Source organism: Pristiophorus japonicus, chromosome 11, assembly GCF_044704955.1.
Source record: "Pristiophorus japonicus isolate sPriJap1 chromosome 11, sPriJap1.hap1, whole genome shotgun sequence".
NCBI classification, from domain to species: domain Eukaryota; kingdom Metazoa; phylum Chordata; class Chondrichthyes; family Pristiophoridae; genus Pristiophorus; species Pristiophorus japonicus.
In genome coordinates this window covers 133,465,832-133,487,963 of record NC_091987.1, presented here as the reverse complement: position 1 = coordinate 133,487,963, position 22,132 = coordinate 133,465,832, and the positions used below count along the sequence as shown (strand labels likewise).

At 44.0% G+C, this 22,132-nt stretch overlaps 1 protein-coding gene across 2 annotated transcripts in view; it reads right to left on the bottom strand.

Moving 5' to 3' along the window:
• Nucleotides 1-329: 329 nt before the first annotated feature.
• The window catches only part of nufip1 (nuclear FMR1 interacting protein 1), a 45,352-nt gene continuing 23,549 nt past the window's right edge, over nt 330-22,132 (bottom strand). For both annotated transcript variants that reach the window (XM_070894100.1, XM_070894101.1), the window contains exons 4-10: nt 18,134-18,196; nt 17,882-17,958; nt 8,837-8,929; nt 6,985-7,220; nt 3,771-3,911; nt 2,587-2,831; nt 330-876 (exon numbers count right to left, since the gene is read on the bottom strand). In XM_070894100.1, coding sequence (XP_070750201.1) covers nt 508-876; nt 2,587-2,831; nt 3,771-3,911; nt 6,985-7,220; nt 8,837-8,929; nt 17,882-17,958; nt 18,134-18,196 — 1,224 coding nt within the window. In that variant the 3' untranslated portion in view covers nt 330-507. The remainder of the gene's footprint in view (nt 877-2,586; nt 2,832-3,770; nt 3,912-6,984; nt 7,221-8,836; nt 8,930-17,881; nt 17,959-18,133; nt 18,197-22,132) is intronic.

Genomic DNA, 22,132 nt, shown 5'->3' with positions numbered 1-22,132 from the left:
CAATATGGAAATATCTGAACTATCCGACCAGGACACAGCGCACAGAAAGCAGACAAAGAGAAACAAAGCCTCTTACACTTGTCCCCCACCGATGATGTACTTCAGCTGTAATGTAGAAGGGAAGCTTATAAAGTTTAAAACAAAATTCTGGCATGTTCACACTTTGTCAGCTCGTTATCAGCCGTTCCATTAGCCTTTCGATTTAGGAGATCATTCTGTGCAGCAGTTCATAGGAATAGCGGGGATCAGGATCAGGATCCTTACCTATATATAAAAAACATACTGCGTACATTTGGAACTCAGCAAATAATACTTTGAAATGCCGGAAACCTCTTGATAGCAAGAATTTAAACAGTTTCATTTATTAGAAGTAAATCAATTCTATTCTCTTACATTCCTTTAAAATATTAAAGGAAACACTACAAGTCGGCACAAATCTGTACATTCACCATGGTTCTGTCAAAAGTCTTCTCTCCATCCCGTGTAAAACATGTGTGTTCTGCTCGATCATCTTTCACCGCACAGTGTTTCTGGTATCTCCCAAATATCATCATCCACAGCAGGCAACATAACCCGAGCTGCTTGAGGTGGCTCTGCTGCAGATGGCGATTTTGTATTTGTTGGGGATAATGTGGGGTCTTGGCCAATCCCTTCATCTTTAGATTTCTCAGCAGCGTGTACCTCGAGTCCGTGTGTCTCGTTACATTCTGTAGTTCTGTGTGCACACGCTGCCCCTTCACATGAAGTCGTTGGTGAGGCAGGGCTCACGGTCGCCCCGTCTACCTTTGGTTCAAGGCCCCAAAACTTGTTTTCTGCGATGTACCGAACACACTGCAAGATTACATTCCTTTCGTGGCGTACGTCGCGGGCCAGTAACTGCAATACATGAAACAGAGAAGATTGCAAAAAATGGTGGCAGTATATCATGGAGTCTTATGAGGAGGAGCTTCACCAGAAAGACCCCATTTTAAAATCAAACACGATAAAGGGTTAGAGAAGCGTGAAATTTCCAATTTCCTAAAATCCTCTGATCTATGGTACTCTCTTTGAAATTGCTTGCTGACCCTCGAATGTCTATTATTTCATGGAATTTTATTTTTTCTCCCACTTTAATATTTAAGGATGGCTGAGATTATTGTGAAAAATGTCAGTATTGGAGAAGAGAACACATTCCACTTTTGGCACCTATCATGATGAAGCAACGCAGGTGCAGAGCAAAGCTCACTCATATCTGGCCCTACAATATACCTTAAACCCAACTTCAACAGACTTGCACTGCAATAGTCGGAATTTTTCCAGTTACCTATCCTTGTGCCATCTGAGTAAGTTAGCACATTGTAGGTACTTTGACAAATTATAGACAGCTTTGCACTGTAGACTCATGCCCACTGGGTTGAGATTGCCAAAGCTCATTTGACTTAGGATCATTATACTCATCTCTCAGTCTCAGATGGATGCAAAGCCAATTCCTGTAGATGAATGGACTACGTTTTAACCCATTGTATCATCCAGTCCTGTAAGGAATCTTGTTTCAAATGTTTCAGAAATAATGAAATGTTTCCTGTGGAATATGATTAGCCCCAGCCCCAACAGTATACACATTTGTATCAAATAAAAGTTTCTAAATACGCATCCCTATTAATCTCCCCTCCCCCATCCAATTTTACTCTCGGACATGGTCCAAATTAAATAAATGGGTTTTTCTTCTTCAAGAACAAGTCTCAAGGAGGAAGAAATTATTTCCAAAACTCTCCACACCCACAGGTAAAGTCGCTCGGTAATGGCCAGAGATGGTACAGTTTTAGGAGAGCAGATCTTGATTTTCTGCACATGTATCTGAACATACTCTTCATTACCAAGAGCACCAATTACTCCAATCAGCAACTGCACCAACTTAGCAGCAAATGGTTTAACCATCTCTCAAGTAGAGGGTTCAGATTTGAACACTGGACATCACTCGCACTCCATCATCGGGCCTCCTGCAACCAATGTTCTTCCCAGCTTACTGGCCATCTTTAAACAGCTAACAAAAATGCACTTCCTCACAGTTGTTTAAAGTTAATAATAAACCAACAGTTCAAATGGGTGGTACTGGGAAACACATCAAAAGCTTTGATCCTAGTCTGTACCGAGCTGGCTAACCTTCGCCAAGACAGCAGTAGAGAGACCACAACTGGTCTCTGGAACAGAGGTGGGAGAAAAGTCAGTCATACCAGAGGGAGAGAGAAAAGGGGAAAGGAAAAATCTGCAAAAAGACCAAATTACATGACAGTACAATTACAGCGATAAGGGATTAAAGGGTTATGGGGAGCGGGCAGGGAAGTGGAGCTGAGTCCATGATCAGATCAGCCATGATCTTACTAAATGACAGAGCAGGCTCGAGGGGCCAAGTGGTCGAATCCTGCTATTTCTTATGTTCTTACGTAGTACATTTATACACCATTTATATACTCCCTTATTTAATCTTTTAGTCTACTGAGTTACTCTGAATATCTTTATAAAATAGAGAACATACAATATTTTTTTTAAACATTACCATGACACATCACAAAGCAGTACTGTATAAATACAGAGAAAAGCTCTCACCATTTCAAGTAGAGTTGGCCGGCGTTTTACTAGCTGCTGGGAAGGCCTCCTTCCTTGTGCGCCGTGACCTCTTCCTCTTCCTCTACCTCTACTTCGATCCCTGGGACTGAACTGGCTGCGTGATTCCGTGTCTGCAATACTGCTTGCACATCCTTTCATTTCCTGCTCATCTGAACATCTTGGTACAGATCCCAGTAACACTCTGTTTTCTTCTAGAGCCTTGGCAGCAGTCTGGAGGGGGATTTCTAACAGAAATATTGCAAATGTTGACATTTCTCTGCTCCAATCACAGGATTACTACTGTACCATTAATAAGAATGCCTAACCGGCTGGATAGTTATGTCGAACTGTAGGTCTTTCTAACTAATTCTCATCTCATTACACTCCAAGTTCTAATGTTGCATTTTGATGGTGTAAAGAACAGTATTAATTTTACTGCCATCTTAGTTGAGTAAATCTGAAAATTCCACATTACCGAGAAGTCAGAGTGGAATCTGAGAGTAACAAAGACCACAGCTCATTAACCCTAAAGGATTCAAGTATCCAATGCAGGCTTTAGTTAAACCAACCTTGGCACTGATGTAAAGATTTCTCTGTCCACATTGCTTCAATTGACCTTCAGTGAGATCTTCGCTGTGTTTACGCTGATCATAAATTCATGCTGTGAAACCCCGATGACTGTCCAGCAAGGAGCTCAGTTCACACACTTTGGACAGAATCAAATAACAAGAGGCAACTGCAAACAATTCTAATGTAAGCAGATACACCTTCATCGTCATAACTTGACATCATTCAACACTCCACAAAAACCAAAACTTGAATCCCACGCTCAGAGGGAAATGTCCTCAGCCAAGAGATGCCCATGTGAAGCTTGTAACTTATCGTGGGCAAAGAGCTATTAAAGTAAGAGCTTTAGGCTGGAACCGGAATAATAACTTCCAAATAAAACCATCAGATACTCATCAGCCCGGGCTGGATCCAAACCCAGGGCACAGAGGTGAAAGAACACTGTGTTAATCTAGTCTGACCCTGTGGTTATGGCGTTAGGATTGTAAAGAAAAACAGTTCCAGCTACTCTTAAATCTTGCAATTTAATTTAATGTGATGATGGATCTAAAAAAATATCCACCAGGGCTGGAATTTTCCTCAAAAGGGGAATAAAAATGCTGTTTATTCAGATTTACCCTCTGGCCCCTGGTCGTTTTCACTGTCTGACGAGCTGCTGTAATTGGCCATCAGTGAGCTTAGGCCTGATGTTATCTGCTTTGGCACAACGATGATTTCTGCTTGCTCAGCATCAGCTCGGCCCTCGTCCTTGTCAGACTCTGCAAGGCCAAACACAATCTTTCAGCACTTTCACATTTCAGTCAAAATCTAACATCAGACAGACAGTTCCCCCAGCAGGGGGTTATACAAACTGGCAGCCCCAGGTCTGTACATAATCAATCCAGTCAGTCTGGCAAAGAGATCCTTCCAAAATGACTCCTTACAACATGATTTAACTCGAAGACCCTTCCTCAATGGTCTGATATCTTCTCTTTCCCCACACACACTCCATCCAATAAATGCTCCAGAGATGATTGAAAACAGTATTGAGCCCCCGCCGTTGGGACTTGACAGATAGCCTGGAGCCTGGATTGCTATGGTTTCTCTAGAGAGAGAGAGAGAGAGAGAGAGAGAGAGAGCGCTGAATCGCACTGCATTTTAAGCATCGACAAGACTGGCTGGCTTGGTGAGTGGCTTAGGGAAATAAAATCAGAATTCCAGGTTTGATTGCTGGTCCATTGGGAGTTCAATCATCTCGGGCAGTATCGCAGTGGGGGGTGGGGGGGTGTTTCCACAACTGACCTCAGTATCCTTGGGGCTCCCAATGAACATCAGTCAGGGTGGTCGCTATCTATTCACATCTGCACTAAAGTGCAAGAGCAAATTGGAGAGGATAGTATCTGACTCGTCTATGGTCCTCCTCCCCCCCACCTCCCTAACTCCAATAGTTGCTAACACTCACAGTTCAAGGCCACAAGTTTGGAATGGGCATTATTAAGGAGAGCCAATGGAAGGCTCCTGCCACCAGGGGAACTAGGCCCCAAACATGTCAACATCTTTTGAGAGAAAAGGGGGAGAGAATTAATATCCCAGGACTGCATAATTAGGTGAGTGCCATTGCTTTCAACACAAACTGGGCTATAAATCTACCAATAATGAATCAGAATATATGAGCAATCAAGTGAAAAATAATGGTTTGCAAGAAAGCCACCCGACCTGCTAAGCAGGTGAAAAAAATCTGATGTTGGAGGAGCCTGAAAAGAGGAAAAAGTAGGTTTCACATAGAATTACATAGAAATCACAGCACAAAAACAACTGGTCTATGCCAGAGTTTGTGCTCCACACATGCCTCCTCCCACTCTACCTCATCTCACCCTATCAGCAGAAACGCAAAGAAAAAAACCTGACACTGGCAAAAATTGAATTTGGAAATACGCAGCAGGTCAGTCAGCACCTGTGAAGAGAAAAGGACAGGCCAACATTTCAGGTGTTGTACCCATTATTTGAACTCCGTTGAAGAGTGCAACATCCGAGTCACCAACATGTCCCTTTTCTCACCGCAGGTGTTGATGGACCTGCTGACGTATTTTCAACATTTTCTGCTTTAAAAAAGAAAATTCCCATCACGTATAAAGTGTTCAATGGGAAGGAATTGTCATCCGAAAGTACAAAAGAAATGGCAAAGCCCTGCGAAAAAATAAAAAGACTAAATTGAAAACACATTCACATCTGGGACGCCAAGACTGCTCTGCAGGAGGCCTAATGGAGATGCAGAAACACTGGCAAACAACCTGGACTCTTCAGCCACCAGCTGACTTTCTATTCGGATCATGTCTTGCCGCTGGTTCCCTTGTCTGGGCCGACAGCAGAGTATTTTTTTATATAAAATCTTATTTCCTGTACAATCTCTCACTGTTAATATAAAGTGCCAAGATGGTGCTGGGCATTATCATACACCAGTACATTAGAGAACCATTTTAAACTGGCTACTTGCTCAGGTTGCATAAAAGGCTGAATTTTCAAAATTAAAGGCAAATTAATAGACTTCAATAAACGTTTCTTTTAATATCTGAAAAACTAAAATGATTCACATTACCATTTTTCTTGCAGGACTACCCAAGTAGTGAGCGCCTTTTTTTTAAAAAATAAAATGAATTGTAAGATTAAATACAAGGTGCTGTTATGGTCACAAGAAAGAGTTTGCATTTATCTAGCACTGTCCATGCCCTCATAACATACCAAACTGCTTTAATTTTGAAACAAAAGGATTACTGTCATTACGCCAGCAAATGCAGCAGCCAATTTGCAAACAGCAAGGTCCCACAAGCTGTAAATGAGATGAATGCCCAGACTGTCTGCTGTGGTGCTGTTGGTTGGGGATAAACGATGCCATTGTCACCTCCGGACTCTCTTCCAATGTTCTCCTGACCAGCCTTCACTGTCTGTAAACTTCAGCTTACCCAATATTCTGCTGCCCCTATCCTAATCCATGCCAAGTCCTGCTCACTCATTACCCCCTATGCTCCAGTAAAAAAAACTCCTTTTCCCCTCCTGGTAAAATTCACATGTTCGGTCTCCATGGAGTCTGTCTTCTGGTGGCAACCGAGGACAGACCAGGCCACGTACTTCTCCATAGCTGCCATTAATGTCACTGTGTACTGCAGAAGAGAAGTCCCTTGCTGGTTTTTCTCTCCTTCCCACAACGGCAACACACTTTGGTCCAGGATTCTGGCAAAGAACCAGTGGGGTTAGCAACAGCTGAATGTCTGTCGAAGCTGTGATTTGAACCCAAGCCCCTCTGAATAATGGTATGCAAAAAATCGAATGAGAACCAGCTGGTCGCCTTGTAGTTGATAGCTTAGCTGGGGCATTGGAGCAACACAGTGAAGTGACTGACAGGCATTCTTCACAGCATGTTATGTAAAGATAATGTAGTTACAAGCTTTGAAACTAAAGCATTCTAATCAGACACGATGCAGCTGCTAAAATCAGGCAGGCCAGAACAAGAACACACACCTGCTACCTAAAGATCCAATCGTACTGTTTGAAGAAGAGCAGGGGAGTTCTCCTGGCCAATATTTGTCCCTTAACCAACATCACCAAAACAAATGATCTGGTTATTTATTTCATTGCTGTTTGTAGGAGCTTGCTGTGTGCAAATTGGGTGGGGTGTCTCCTACAGTGACAGCACTTCAGAAATACTTAATTGGTTGTAAAGCACTTTGGGATCTCCTGAGGGACAGGACAGGCGAGGCGCTATACAAATACAATTATTTTTCTTTCTTGTGTTCCATCCTGAAAGTGCCTCTCAATTATGGTAAATATATACATGCAGACATCTTAAACTCATACCTGCATCACTTTGTGCCAATATGCTGAGAGGGTCTACGTCTTTTCCACAAGCTTTGTTTTGTTCCTTGTTTTCTGGTAGTTTACTGCACGTCCCATTGAGCTGTGTGGGACCAGCTTGTTCCCTTATATTTTGTTCTTCCTGCTCACCGTTGAACGTTCCATATCCTTTTTTAAACTTTCTGCAAAAACGTCTTTCACCCTTGAATTGAGGGTTTTTCCATTTTCCCTTCATTTTGCTGGCAAAAAAAAGTTACTAAGAATGAGCGATCACTGCCATATAATCCATAATTCGACAGTAAAAAACACACAAGTCTATAGCTGGAGAATAAAGGATAGAGCTAGCTTGCCAAATAAGCTCATCACACTTAAACCCCGACTGTAGTTTATATGTGGGCATGAAATAGAAATGAATCTGTTCATGATGTTTTACTACAATTAAAAGGCTCACTCAAGAACTAAAAAAAAAATGTACTTAAACATCACTTGGGAAAATGGTTCTTTAGCACATAGATACCAAGGAATACCTGCAGGAAAACTCCATATATACACTGGTCAGTGACCTACCTCAGCATTTATTTAAAAAAAATGTAACCCCACCCTGCTATCTGTGAAATACAATATTACTAATGCAACCAGCACTTCCAAGTTTCCCTCTAAGTTACACACCTTCATTGGAATATATTTGTTCTTCATCGATGCTGGGTCAAAATCCTGGAACTCTCTCCCTAACAACACAGGGGAGCATCTTCACCAAACAGACTGCAGCGGTTCAAGAAATTGCCTCACCGCCACCTTCTCAAGGGCAACTAGGGATGGGCAGTAAATGCTGGCCTTGCTAGTGACAGCCACATCCACAGAATTAATAAAAAATGACTGAAATATACACTGATTTAATTTTTAAAAAGCACATCTACGTAATATTGCGATAGGCACCTCTGACTATCCAATTATGTTAATTTATCTAAATCTAGCTTCCTATTTATCTGATGGAACTCAGTAGCTGATCTCAACCAGAAGGACAACAGTGGGGGTACCACAATGGACAAACTCGTGATGTTTTGTTACAGTACTACATAAAATATAATAATGCAATGGCCAATGGCCTCTATAAACTCAAGTACAATGGAAGAAACACTTGATGGGTCTCAGTATTACATACACCAGAAATGTAATTGCAAAATTCGAGTGGAATTCTACTTGTACTTTTGGGAAAATAGCATCGAATATTGCAGCTGGGATACAGCAGTTAGCCTCAAAGTTATGGAGCGGGATGAAAATCCCTCAGCCAAGGTTCATGCTTCTGATCACTCCAAAGTTAGTACAGGTTGGACCTCTCTGGTCCGGAAACATCCGTGGTTTGGCATTAATTGGGCCTGAGGGAGAGGAAGGTTTATTCGCATTGTGGGCAACGACCCGTAAGCGTTCGTTCTGCCACTGCGCAGCATTTAGTCGTTGTATGGAATCACTCCGTTAAAAAAAGAGCACCAAACCAGCTTGTTATCCACCGCTTGTCAGTCAGTGAGTGTGTGCGTGGGTGCTGAGGGAGCCGCTCACAGGCTGCCAACACACACACACACGTGCTGTCGACAGGTACCGGTAAGACTAGGCTAGGCGTGACCTTCCGTGGTCCAGAAAATTCTCTGCTTTGGCACCGGTCAGGTCCCGAAGGTGCCGGACCAACCTGTACATTGGCATCAAGTAAAACCGTTCAGGCATATTGTGATGGCCTCCATGGTTTAACAGCCTGGCCACACTCAGCACCAAGGCTCAACATGTACTTGTGCGAACCCCAGGGAGGCGGGTGGGATTCTCTCAGGAGGGGAGAGAAAGCAGAGAGAGCACGGACACTTACCCAAACTGCTGTGTTTGCAGCACCTCTCCTCGTTCTTCCTTTGCTTGACCCACTTTTCTCTTTCTTGCTACATTTTCCAAAGTTGGAAAATTCCTGAATGAAAAAAAAAACAGATCGCCTTTAAACAACCATTTTAAACAAGAATTTCAGCTTCTCAACCTGGTTCACTATAGCTCCACAATCACACAATGACATTGCAGTTACTATGAACTATTGTGTTCCTAACACAGATGAGACTGCACACAGGGAGGTTAAAGTGACAGTGACCTCAGTCTTTATTAAGACACTCCAGAGTGAGGAACAGGCCTTAGGGGCCTGGTTATATATAGTGCTCCCAAGGGATGCTGGGATCCCTTGGGACTTCAGGGGATGAGCTCCCTGGTGGCAGAACATGGGAGTGCATGCTTTACAGATACACAACATGAACTAAATATCCAAGTGCAGCCAGAAATCAAGAAGCTGTTCCATTTGATTTCTAAGATGCCCGAATTGTGAAGCAGGAACTGCACCAGACTAGCATAAAGCATCACTTTTTTCCCCCAGTTGAAAAGGCCATTACCTACATCAAGTTGATACAACCCAACACCTGAACTAGGAAACCTTCAGCTGAAATCCTGGGAGAACATGATCAGTCGAATTCACGCTGATCTGAAAGGGGACACGGTCCAAAGCAACAAGGGGGAGAAATAATCTGCTCCGTAGATTGGTTGGGGGATTCCTACGGGAAATTAGCTTGCCCCCCTGTCTCAATCTAGTTCGTCGTGCACACCGATCATGCAAAAACTGCCCCTCAACTGGACACTGAGTTGATAATCAGGCTTGGAGAGTGCAGAGTGGTGGGCGTGGGACATGCAAAATGCCCGTGTGGGAAGGGGTGATCTTCTGTGCTTGCCGTCAGTTTCGCAACAGCTTTACTTGTATTTAACCCGTGCTGCACCTGCCCTGGGAGCATTTGATGAGACAGTGTAGACGGAGCTTTACTCTGTATCTAACCCGTGCTGTACCTGCCACAGGAGTGTTTGATGGGACAGTGTAGAGGGAGCTTTACTCTGTACCTAACCCATGCTGTACCTGCCACAGGAGTGTTTGATGGGACAGTGTAGAGGGAGCTTTACTCTGTACCTAACCCGTGCTGTACCTGCCATGGGAGTGTTTGATGGGACAGTGTAGAGGGAGCATTACTCTGTATCTAACCTGTGCTGAATCTGCCCTGGGAGTGTTTGACGGGTTATATCGACCACTACTGCTTTTAAATGGAGGAACAACATATTACGCCACAGCATACGGTCTCTTCACCCTTCCCCCCCCCCCCCCCCCCAACGTTCATTCCCTTGATGCAAGGCTTCTGATTCCCAATAGCCCTGCTTGGTGGGGCCCACTCGATGGCCAGAACACCCCTGCTTTCTGCTGATGTAGATATACACCAGGCAGGATTCATAGGGTGCGGTAATCTCAGAAGAGGCCACATCACCCCCCTCCACCCCGCCGCCCCTGAAACTGGTGATGGGGCAGAACCTTGACAAAAGTGCTCGCCCTTACCTACCAGAAGCTAATGGTCAAGTGATGCCCCTCTCTATCTCTGTAACCTTCAGTCCTACAACCCTCCGCGATCTCAGCGCTCCTCCAACTGTGGCCTGTTGCCCCTTAAGATAGGTTGAGCCTATACACATTGGAGTTAAGAATGAGAGGTGATCCTATGGAAGCTTATAAGATAATGAGGGGGCTCGACAAAGTGGATGCAGAGAGGATATTTCCACTGATAGGGGAAACTAAAACTAGGGGACATAGTCTCAGAATAAGGGGCCGCCCATTTAAAACTGAGATGAGGAGGAATTTCTTCCCTCAGAGTTGTAAATCTATCGAATTCTCTGCCCCAGTGAGCTGTGGAGATTGGGTCATTGAATATATTTAAGATGGAGATAGACAGATTTTTGAATGATAAGGGAATAAGTGGGTCTGAGTCCATGATCAGATCAGCCATGATCTTATTGAATGGCGGAGCAGGCTCGAGGGGCCAAATGGCCTACTCCTGCTCCTATTTCTCGTGTTCTTGTGAATGCAATCGATCACTGCGGATGTCGCAGCTGTGGCTCAATGGGTAGCATTCTCGTCTGAGTCAGAAGGTTGTCAGTTCAAGTCCCACGAGACTTGAGCACAAAATCTAAGCTGATACTGCAATGCAGTACTGAAGGAGTGCTGCATTGTCAGAAGTGCCCTCTCACATGGATGTAAAAGATCCCATGGCACTATTTGGAAGAGGAGCAGGGGAGTTCTCCAGTGTTCTGGCCAATATGTATCCCTCAACTTACACCTTAAAATAGATTATCTGGTCATCATCACACTGCTGTTTGTGGGAGCTTGCTGTGTGCAAATTGGCTGCCGCTTTTCCTACATTACAACAGCGATTACACTTCAAAAAGTACTTCGTTGGTTGTGAAACACTTTGGGACATCCTGAGGTTAAGGAAGGATATACTTGCATTGGAGGCTGTTCAGTGAAGGTTCACAAGATTGATTCTGGAGATGAGGGGGTTGACTTATGAAGATAGGTTGAGCCTATACTCATTATTGAAACATATAAGATTATGATGGGGCTTGACAAGGTGGAGAGGATATTTCCACTCATAGGGAATACTACAACTAGTCTGAGAATAAGGGGCTGCCCATTTAAAACTGAGATGAGGAGGAATTTCTTCTCTCAGAGAGTTGTAAATCTATGGAATTTTCTGCCCCAGAGAGCTGTGGAGGCTGGGTCATTGACTATATTTAAGGCGGAGATAGGCAGGTTTTTGAGCGATAAGGGAATAAAGAGTTATGGGGAGCAGGCAGGGATGTGGAGCCGAGTAATAAAAACAGAAAACGCTGGAAATCTCAGGTGGTCAGGCAGCATCCGTGGAGAGAAAGTAGAGTTAACGTTAAGGATGAAATAGCAGCGTATTTGGAAAGCAGTGACAGGATCGGTCCAAGTCAGCATGGATTTATGAAAGGGAAATCATGCTCGACAAATCTTCTGGAATTTTTTGAGGATGTAACTAGTAGAGTGGACAAGGGAGAACCAGTGGATGTGGTGTATTTGGACTTTCAAAAGGCCTTTGACAAGGTCCCACACAAGAGATTGGTGCACAAAATCAAAACACTTGGTATTGGAGGTAATGTACTGGCATGGATAGAGAATTGGTTGGCAGACAGGAAGCAGAGAGTTGGGATAAACGGGTCCTTTTTGGAAGGGGAGGCAGTGACTAGTGGAGTGCTACAGGGCTCAGTGCTGGGACCCCAGCTCTTAACAATATATATTAATGATTTGGATGAATGAATTGAGTGTAATATCTCCAAGTCTGCAGATGACACTAAACTGGGTGGCAGTGTGAGCTGTGAGGAGGATGCTAAGAGGCTGCAGGGTGATTTGGAGAGGTTAGGTGAGTGGGCAAATGCATGGCAGATGCAGTATAAAGTGGATAAATGTGAGGTTATCCACTTTGGTGGCAAAAACACGAAGGCAGAACATTATCTGAATGGCAGCAGATTAGGAAAAGGGGAGGTGCAACGAGACCTGGGTGTCATGGTTCATCAGTCATTGAAAGTTGGCATGTAGGTACAGCAGGCGGTGAAGGCAGCAAATGGCATGTTAGCCTTCATAGCGAGGGGATTTGAGTATAGGAGCAGAGAGGTCTTACTGCAATTGTACAGGGCCTTGGTGAGGCCTCAACTGGAATATTGTGTTCAGTTTTGGTCTCCTAATCTGAGGAAGGACATTCTTGCTATTGAGGGAGTGCAGCGAAGGTTCACCAGACTGATTCCAGGGATGGCTGGACTGACATGAGGAGAGACTGGATCAACTGGGTCTTTATTCACTGGAGTTTAGAAGGATGAGAGGGGATCTCATAGAAACATATAAGACTCTGATGGGACGGGACAGGTTAGATGCGGGAAGAATGTTCCCGATGTTGGGGAAGTACAGAACCAGAGGACACAGTCTTAGGATAAGGGGTAAGCCATTTAGGACTGAGATGAGGAGAAACTTCTTCACTCAGAGTTGTTAACCTGTGGAATTCCCTGCCGCAGAGAGTTGTTGATGCCAGGTCATTGGATATATTCAAGAGGGAGTTAAAGCTAAAGGGATCAAGGGGTATGGAGAGAAAGCAGGAAAGGGGTACTGAGGGTGAATGATCAGCCATGATCTTATTGAATGGCGGAGCAGGCTCGAAGGACCGAATGGCTTACTCCTGCACCTGCACCTATTTTCTATGTTTCTATGTGTCGATGATCCTTCGTCAGAACTGGAGAGTTCAGAAAGAACAGATTCTTAACGAGCACTGAAAGGGGAGGGGAGGAAAGAACAAAAGGGAAGGTCTGTGATAGGTTGGAAGACCGGAGAGATTAGAGACACAAAAGGGATGATGGCCCAAATTCAAATGGTAATGCCAGGAATTAGAAAAACATTAGTCAAGATAGGATGTGAATACCAACCTCATAGTTTCCCAACCCCGCACAGCCTGCTTCTACGTCCTTCCCAAGATCTACAAACAGGACTGCCCCAGTAGACCCATCATTTTCAGCCTGTTCTTGTCCCACAGAACTTATTTCTTCCTATCTCAACTCTATTTTTTCTCCCGTTTTCCACTCTCTTCCCACCAACATCCGTGACTCTTCCGACGCCCTCCGCCACTTTAATAGTTTCCAGTTTCCTGGCCCCAACCGTCTCCTTTTCACCATGGACGTCCAATCCCTCTACATTTCCATCCCCCACCAGGATGGTCTGAGGGTGTTCCGCTTCTTCCTCGAGCAGAGGCCCAACCACTCACTATCCACCACCACCTCCTAAACTTGTTTTCACATTGAACAACTTCTCGTTTAACTCCACTCACTTCCTCCAAATTAAAAGTGTTGCCATGGAAACCCACATGGGTCCAAGCTATGCCTGCCTTTTCGTGGGATACGTGGAACATTTTGTTCCAGTCCTACTCAGGCCCCCTCCCTCTTTTTCCGGTACATTGGTGACTATATCGGTGCCGTTTCCTGCTCTCGCCCTGACCTTGAAAATTTAATTCACTTTGCATCCAATTTTCACCCATCCCTCATCTTCACATGGTCCATCTCCGACTCTTCCCTTCCCCAACTTCATCTCCGGGGATAGGCTTTCGACCAGTATCCACTATAAGCCCACTGACTCCCACAGCTACCTGGACTACACATCCTCCCACCCCTCATCCTGAAAAGACTCCATTCCATTCTCCCAGTTTCTCCGTCGCATCTGCACTGACGATGCCACCTTTCACACTAGTGCCTCGGACGTCTTCCTTTTGCCTCAACAGAGAATTCCCCTCCGCCGTGGTTAACATGGCCCTCGACCGTGTCCGTTCCATTTCCCGCACCTCTGCTCTCAGCCCTTCCCCTCCCCCTCAGAACCATGACAGGGTTCCCCTTATCCTCACCTTTCACCCCACCGGCCTCCACGTTCAACGGTTCATCCTCCGCCATTTCCAGCGTGATCCCACCACCAATCACATCTTCCCCTCCCCTCTCAGCATTCCGAGGGGGCCGTCCCCTCCGTGACACCCTGGTCCATTCCGCAGTCAACCCCTCCCCACGGTACCTTCCCATGGAAGCGCAGGAGATGCAACACCTGCCCTTTTACCTCCTCCCTTCCCACTATCCAGGGCCCCAAATACTCCTTCCAGGTGAAACAGCGACTTACTTGTACTTCTTTCAATTTAGCATACTGTATTCGCTGCTCACGATGTGGTCTCCTCTACATTGGGGAGACCAATCGTAGATTGGGTGACCGCTTTGCGGAGCACCTCCGTTCAGTCAGCTAGTGTGACCCTGAGCTTTCGGTCGCCCGTCACTTTAATTCCCCACTCCATTCCCACTCTGACCTCTCCGTCCTCGGTCTCCTACACTGTTCCAATGAAGCTCAACGCAAGCTTGAGGAATAGCACCTCATCTTTCATTCATGAACTTTACAGCCCTCTAGACGCAACATCGAGTTCAAAGATCTCAGAGCGTAAACGCTGCCAATCTTTGGCTCTCTCCCTTCCTTCCCGCCCGCCACCCACCCCCTCCAAAGCCTGTTTCTTTCTTTCTTTTTTTCTCGTCTCTAATGGCAGTTGGTCATTATCCCACCATTCACACTCTATCTTGACTAATGTTTTTCTAACTCCTGCATTACCATTTGAATTTGGGCTATCATCCCTTTTGTCTTTTGTCTCTCTAATCTCTCCTGTCTTCCAACCTAAAACCGATCTTCCTTTTTGTTCTTTCTTCCCCTCCCCCTTTCAGTGCTTGTTGAGAATCTGTTCTTTCTGAACACTCTCCAGTTCTGAAGAAGGGTCATCGACCCGAAACGTTAACTCTGCTTTCTCTTCACAGATGCTGCCTGACCTGCTGAGATTTCCAGCATTTTCTGTTTTTATTCCAGATTCCAGCATCCGCAGTATTTTGCTTTTGTATAATTGGAGCCGAGTCCATGATCTTATTAAATGGCGGAACAGGCTCGAGGGGCCAAATGGCCTACCCCTGCTCCTATTTCTTATGTAGTTGGAAGTGCATCTCAATATAACTTAAAAGTGGTGATGAGGAATTGAAGAGGGGAGGGGAGTGAAAAAACAACCATGTATTCAGAGCATGAGACCTACCACAGAGGTGGGCCTGGATTATGCTGGTGCCAGCATATAATCTGAACCGTTCATAAACAAAGATCACATTTCGGAATGAATCAGGCCTCCATTTGCCAATAAAAATGTGGCATCCGTTCAACAATTTTTGGAGCCACAATGTGTAGCACAGGGGAAAACTCTGCCCAAAAAATACATTGGGTGCAAATAGTCTGGCAGCTAATCATACTAACTAAGTTCATTTAAAGAATTGGTCACACGGAAAGGGGTTTGCTACAATTCAGAAAAACAATGTGAAAATGATTCCACTATACTAGAATCAGAGTTACAACATAGGAGGTGACCTATTGGCCCATCGTGTCTGTACCAGCACTAACTCTTCAATTGGAGCCATTGAGTCTAACTGCATTTCCCTGCCCCTTTTTATATTTGTACTTTTCAAACACTTGTCCAATTCCCTTTTATTAAATGGTTTGGTCTCTCGCCTCAATTGCCACATGGTAAAGCATCCCACGTTCTAATTTTTCTCTCTGTAAAAAGAATTATTTTAACTCTTTCCCCACGCCCCCACGCCCCCCACCCCCTTTGTTCTTACTGCCTATGAGGAAAGTACATTCTACCACAAACCAGAGAGCTTACAGTGATGCATAGCCTGGTCGCCCACCAGGTTCAGGTTCGACACAGGATCACTGGAGAGTTTCCTGGAGAATATCACACATACCACTCTGCTTGACAAAATTTGCCCTGTAGAGTTTTCACATAGTTTGTGACATGATGTTATTTTTCAATAGGAAGTAACAGAACAAAACACTTCACAACAAGACTGGTTGTCATCAGGAATTACATTGATGGAAGATTTCACACAATTCTACAAATACCATTCCTTTCCAAGCATGTAAATTAATTGATAACTTCTATTTACAGATAATTTTCAAGGAAGCAATTCGCTCAGGCACATTCCAGTTGCTTTCCTGAATGGCAGCTTTGGCAAGCGAACAGAAGAAAACAAACTGGAGACAGGTCTGTGATGTAGGGGGTTTAGCTCAATGCTCATTGCTTTTTGCCATGTCCTCCAAAATGGAACTACTTTTTAAAGAGAGATCTGCAGTTTAGAGGCAATCTGTAAGCTCCCTCAAGTGCTGCTCGAGTATAACTATCAAAACCAATTTAAACCAGGCTGGCTGCAAGCAGGCAGTTCAGCATGAATTGTACGCACACATATGCAAAGCACAAAATGTGAAACAATAGTCTTTCAGAAGTGGCTCAGTTGGTAGCAGTCTTGCTTCTGAGCCAGAAGGTCAGGGTTCAAGCCCCACTCCAAGTACATTAAGCTACGCCAACTCCTCAGTGCAGTACTAAGAGAGTGCTGCAGGGTCAGAGATGCTACCTTTTGGCGGAGACGTCAAGCTGTTGCCCTGCCTGCCTGTTCCGGTGGACATAAAAGATTCCAGGGGACTACTCAAAGAGGAGTTCTCCAGATGGCCTGGCCAACATTCCTTCTTCAACCAACACTACTAAAACAGGTATTTATTTACTGTTTGTGGGATCTTGGTGAGCACAAATTGCCTGTTGCTTTTGCTTACTTTACAACAGTGACTTCACTTCAAATCCACCTTATTATGGGTGAAGCACTTTGGGATGACTTGAGGACATGGTAAGGTGCTATAAAATACAAGCTGCTTCAGAACCTAAATAATTATAAACTGGGCACAGACCTTTAGTGTAGTGTAAGTACCAAGTTGTGAGCTCAACTGCTGAAGACATAATCAGACATTAAATGAACAAAGGCCATTTTTTTCTTTCTCTTGCAGGTGGAAATCTTTAAATAGTCATGATGTAACGGATGGCCTGACTGTCACACTATACTGTACCACGTGAGGCTGTGATTTCCCTCCCTCCCCACCCCTCGGCCAAGGCAGGCAGCCCAGCAGCACCACGAATAGAACCCAGAACCCACAAAAATTCAAATGAGCCTGGTCCTGGAGCATCCACCGGGGTCAGAGTGCACGGAAATGGGTGGGGGAACCGAGCCTGTGCTGTTACCAATCCGGCGGGATTCACTGCTCCTCCAAACTTTGCCCTCTTGTTCTTTCCAAGTTACAAATGTCATGCACACTCCTCCTCCTGTAGTTTAAACTCAAATCTTCTACTCAAACTTATTCTTCTCAACAACCTCAAAACTGTGGAACTTCTCACCTCCCTCAGTCTTCCCAACCTCCCATCATCAGCAAGTTTGACGTCACATAAACATGACTTTCTTGCCAGGTCTGAAAACCTAGGCCTCTGTCCTTCCTTCAGGATGGTATTTATGAAGAAAGCCTTGCCTACTGCACAGGCTGAAGCTACACCATAACTCCTGTTGCTTTCAAAGGCACACCTGTAACTCTGATATGTAGATAATACAACACAAAGTACTGTGAACAAAAGCTCACCTCTTTCTCTCTTCACGCCACTTAGCGATTTCTTCTAAAGTATCTAGCTTAATACTTTTTGCTCCTGGCCCATGTGCCTGTTTACAAATAAAAAAGGAGCCAAGATTAGACTGCATTTCATCACTATTAACCAATTTATTCACAAAACGATGTAACAGATTGAAAAATGCCAACATTTGGCACAATAAACTACTTCATTTGTTTTAATCCTTCACGAAACCCATAAATCAATAGATTAAGTACAACACTTACATTTCTCCAGTGAATCTGAACCAGTTTCTCGTGGGCACTGAAACTGCAACCCTTCACGTTGCACTGCCAAAAACAGACAGAAAGATCTGGGTTAATAATATATTGCACTAGCTCATCAAATTTAATTGGCATCCACCAAGAGTTGTGCCCTCTGTGACCTCGGCACAAAAACCACAAGACTAATTCACTTTCCTTTTAATTTAATAAAACTGGTCTTTTCCCCTTTTTTATTTACTGTTGTTAAAGCAAGCCTGAAAGAAAACTGAATTACTAAAACTTACCATCTGCTCCTAGCGGAGAAACATTTCACTCAATAACAGGCGAGTGGGAATTCTCTCTGCTCACTATTTACAGTGTGTTCTTTATACTCACATTTGCAATCTTGCTGTAACTAGCGAACAGTGAAAACCTTCAGTTCATGCAACTAAGGGGAAAAACACTCCAGTTTGAGACGTACCTGTTTACAGCGCAAAACCGAGCACGAACCCACTATTGGTCAGCTCAGTCAGAGTAGAATGCACCTCACGGACTTGGAAATGAGTCCGACTGCACATTAACAGAAGTGGGAAGTTTAAAAAAAAATCAAAGTGGATTACTAGAACATGGATGCTATACCACAAGTGGCTGTTGAGGTAGAGACAATAACAATTTAAAAAGGGAATTGCATAAATATTTAAAAAAGGAGAATATAAAAGGATTCGGGGAAATGGATTCAAGGTAGTTGAAGAGTTAGCACAGGTACGATGAGCCGAATTATCTCCTTTGGTACATTTTTTTTTTTAAATTATTCATTGCAGTCCAACCACAGGATTGAGCCAATCTAAATGCTGCACTGCGTGTTTGCACAATACACAGGCAGATTCAGACCAAAATTATGTTTGAATAAATGTAAGTAATGCATCAATTTAAAATTCAGCTGACATTTGTATTTCAATAATTAAGTGCAGCAGGGGCAGTGACATTGTACCAGGACTGAATGAGAGTTGACTGCAGAAAGCTTCTGTAGTGTTACAGAAGCGATTTTAGTAGCTTTAAAAAAATCTTATGGCCTGTAACTGGAAACATTTTTTTAAAACTATTAATTTTATTGGAAACATTGCATGTATATTGTATTCATCTCATTTAATTCAATACAAGTGATATGTCCAATAATGGTGTCAGCCTTAGCTCAGTGGCAGCACACATGCCCGAGTCAGAAGGTCGAGTTCAAGTCCTACCCCAGAGACTTGAGTACATGATCTAAGTCCCCTAGCACTGAGGAAGCACTGCACTGTTGGAGGTGGCATTAAATCTCAGGTGGGCGAAAAGATCCCATGTCACTATTCACATAAGAGTAGGGGAGTTCTCCTGGGGTCCTGGCAAATATTTAGCCCTCAACCAACATCACTAAAACTGAGTACCTGATCATTTATCCCATTGCTGTTTATGGGACATTACAACAGTGACTACACTTCATAAGAACATAAATAGAAGCATGAGTAGGCCATTTAGCCCTTCGAGCCTGCTCCGCCATTCAATAAGATCATGGCTGATCTTCTATCTCAACTCCACTTCCATGCACTATCCCCATATCCCTGGATTCTCTCAATATCCAAAAATCTATCGATCTCTGCCTTGAATATACTCAAAGGCAGAGCCTCCACAGCCCTCTGCGGTAGAGAATTCCAAAGATTCACCACCCTCTAAGTGAAGAAGTTCCTCCTCATCTCAGTCCTAAATGGCTAACCCCTTATTCTGAGACTGTGGCCCCTGGTTCCAGACTTCCCAGCCAGGGGAAACATCCTCCCTGCAAGAAGTACTTCATTGGCAGAGAAGAGCTTTAGCACGTCCTGCGGTCACTGAAGGTGCTATATAAATGCAAGTCCTTTCTTTCTATATTGGGATTTCTCTATTGATGGTCTTAACTTCTTCTGTTGCGTTCAGCATCTCTGTAAACTGCATCTTAAACTCCACTGTAAAAGCTGCCACAAATTTTCAAACGAGATTATTCTGTGACGTTACTATCCTTTAATTGCTCTATTTACATGTTTTTGGAAGTTAACCAATCCGCTAAAGAGATTTGTGGGATGTACTAATAAAGCAAATTCCTTGACCGGAGCACCCCTACAGTCAGCTGCTGCACAGAATGCACAGGAACAGTATGTATGCCTGCTTGCCCACACAGCTTAGACATAGGGAACAGGAGAAAAATGAACTGTGCAATTAAAAAAAACCAAGCAGCTCATTTTCAAATCTTGTATATAGACAAATTTGATAATCATGTGTAGTATTAGTGTCCCCTACTGAAACACATTCTCCTATCCATGCTAGCCTACAGAATGATTTGAATAACTTCCAGGTTACAGTTGACAAGTGTCAGGTATGACTTATTATTTAGGCACTAATTAGAACTTTTGTAGTTAATATACAGATATATTATTCATACACACTAATGGGAATATTTCTGGTTAATATGGGTAAGACCACACATAGCATCAGTCGATAGCTGACATATTGAGTTATGACCTTTTCAGATCTGGGGAGTCCAAAACTAGGGGCCACAAATATAAGATTGTCACTAACAAAACCAATAGGGAATTCAGAAAAATCTTCTTTACCCAGAGTGTTGTTAGAATGTGGAACTCGCTAACACAAGGAGTAGTTAAGGAGAACAGCATAGATGCCTTGAAGATAATGCTAGATATACACAAGGGAGAAAGGAAGAGGGTTACGCTGATAGGGCTAGATAAACACTAGCATGGACCAATTAGGCTGAATGGCCTATTTCCAAGCTGTAAATTCTATATACAGGTATGTTATTCATACACACTAAAGGAAATATTTCCTGTTAATATACAGATATATTATTCACAAACAGCAATGGGAATACTTCCAGTTAATATACAGATATATTATTCACATACTCTAATGATTCAAATGCCTTTGACTGAACAACAATAACTGTTTCTGGGTGCTACCTGGCAAGCTATTGAAGAACCAATTTTCTGAAGAGCATATTGTGAGGAGCCATTGGGATCTTTAAGAGGGACAGAACAGAGACATTAGAGGCCAATCATCAGTCCAAGTACATTGATGCAAGAGTTCCTCAAGCAGCGTCTTAGGCCCAACTATCTTCAGCTGCTTCATTAATGGCCTACCCTTGATCATAAAGGCAGAAATGTGACTGTTCATTAAAGATTAGTGTTTCGCTCCATTCATAATTCTTGCATGCAGCAAGTCCTGGACAGCATCTAGCTTGTTTTAATAGCGACAAATAACATGCGCAACACCCAAGGGCTAGGCAATGACCATCTCCAACAAAAGAGTGCTTAACCTCCATTCCTTGAATTTAATTACATTACCATCATCGAATCTTCCATCATCAACATCCTAGAGGTCACCACTGACTAGCAACTCAACCGGAATAGCCATATAAATGCCGTGAGTTGCATTACAAGAGCAGGTAAGAAGCTGAGTATTCTACTGCATTTGGGTCATCTCCTGACTCCACAAAGCCTGTCCATCATCTACAAGGCACGGGTCAGGAGTGTGATGGAATATTCTCTACTTGCCTGGATGGGTGCAGCTGCAACACAAGAAGCTTGACACCATACAGGGCAAAGCAGTCCGCTCGTTCGGCACCTCTATCCACTAACATATATTCCCTCCAACACCAGCACACCGTCCCTCCATCACTAGCACACCGTGGCTGCAGTGTGTTCACAGGATCTACTGCAGCAATTCACAAAGCTTCTTCAGCAGCACCTCACAAACCTGCAACCTCCATCACCTAAAGGTCAAGGGCAGCAGGTGCATGGGAACATCATCATAGGCAGTCCCTCGGAGTCGAGGATGACTTGCGTCCACTCAAAGTGAGTTCTCAGGTGACTGAGGAGTCCAATGCGGGACCTACAGTCTCTGTCACAGGTGGGGCAGACAGTGGTTGAAGGAAAGGGTGGGTGGGGAGCCCTGGTTGACGTACGCTCCTTCCACTGTCTACGCTTGGTTTCTGCTTGTTCT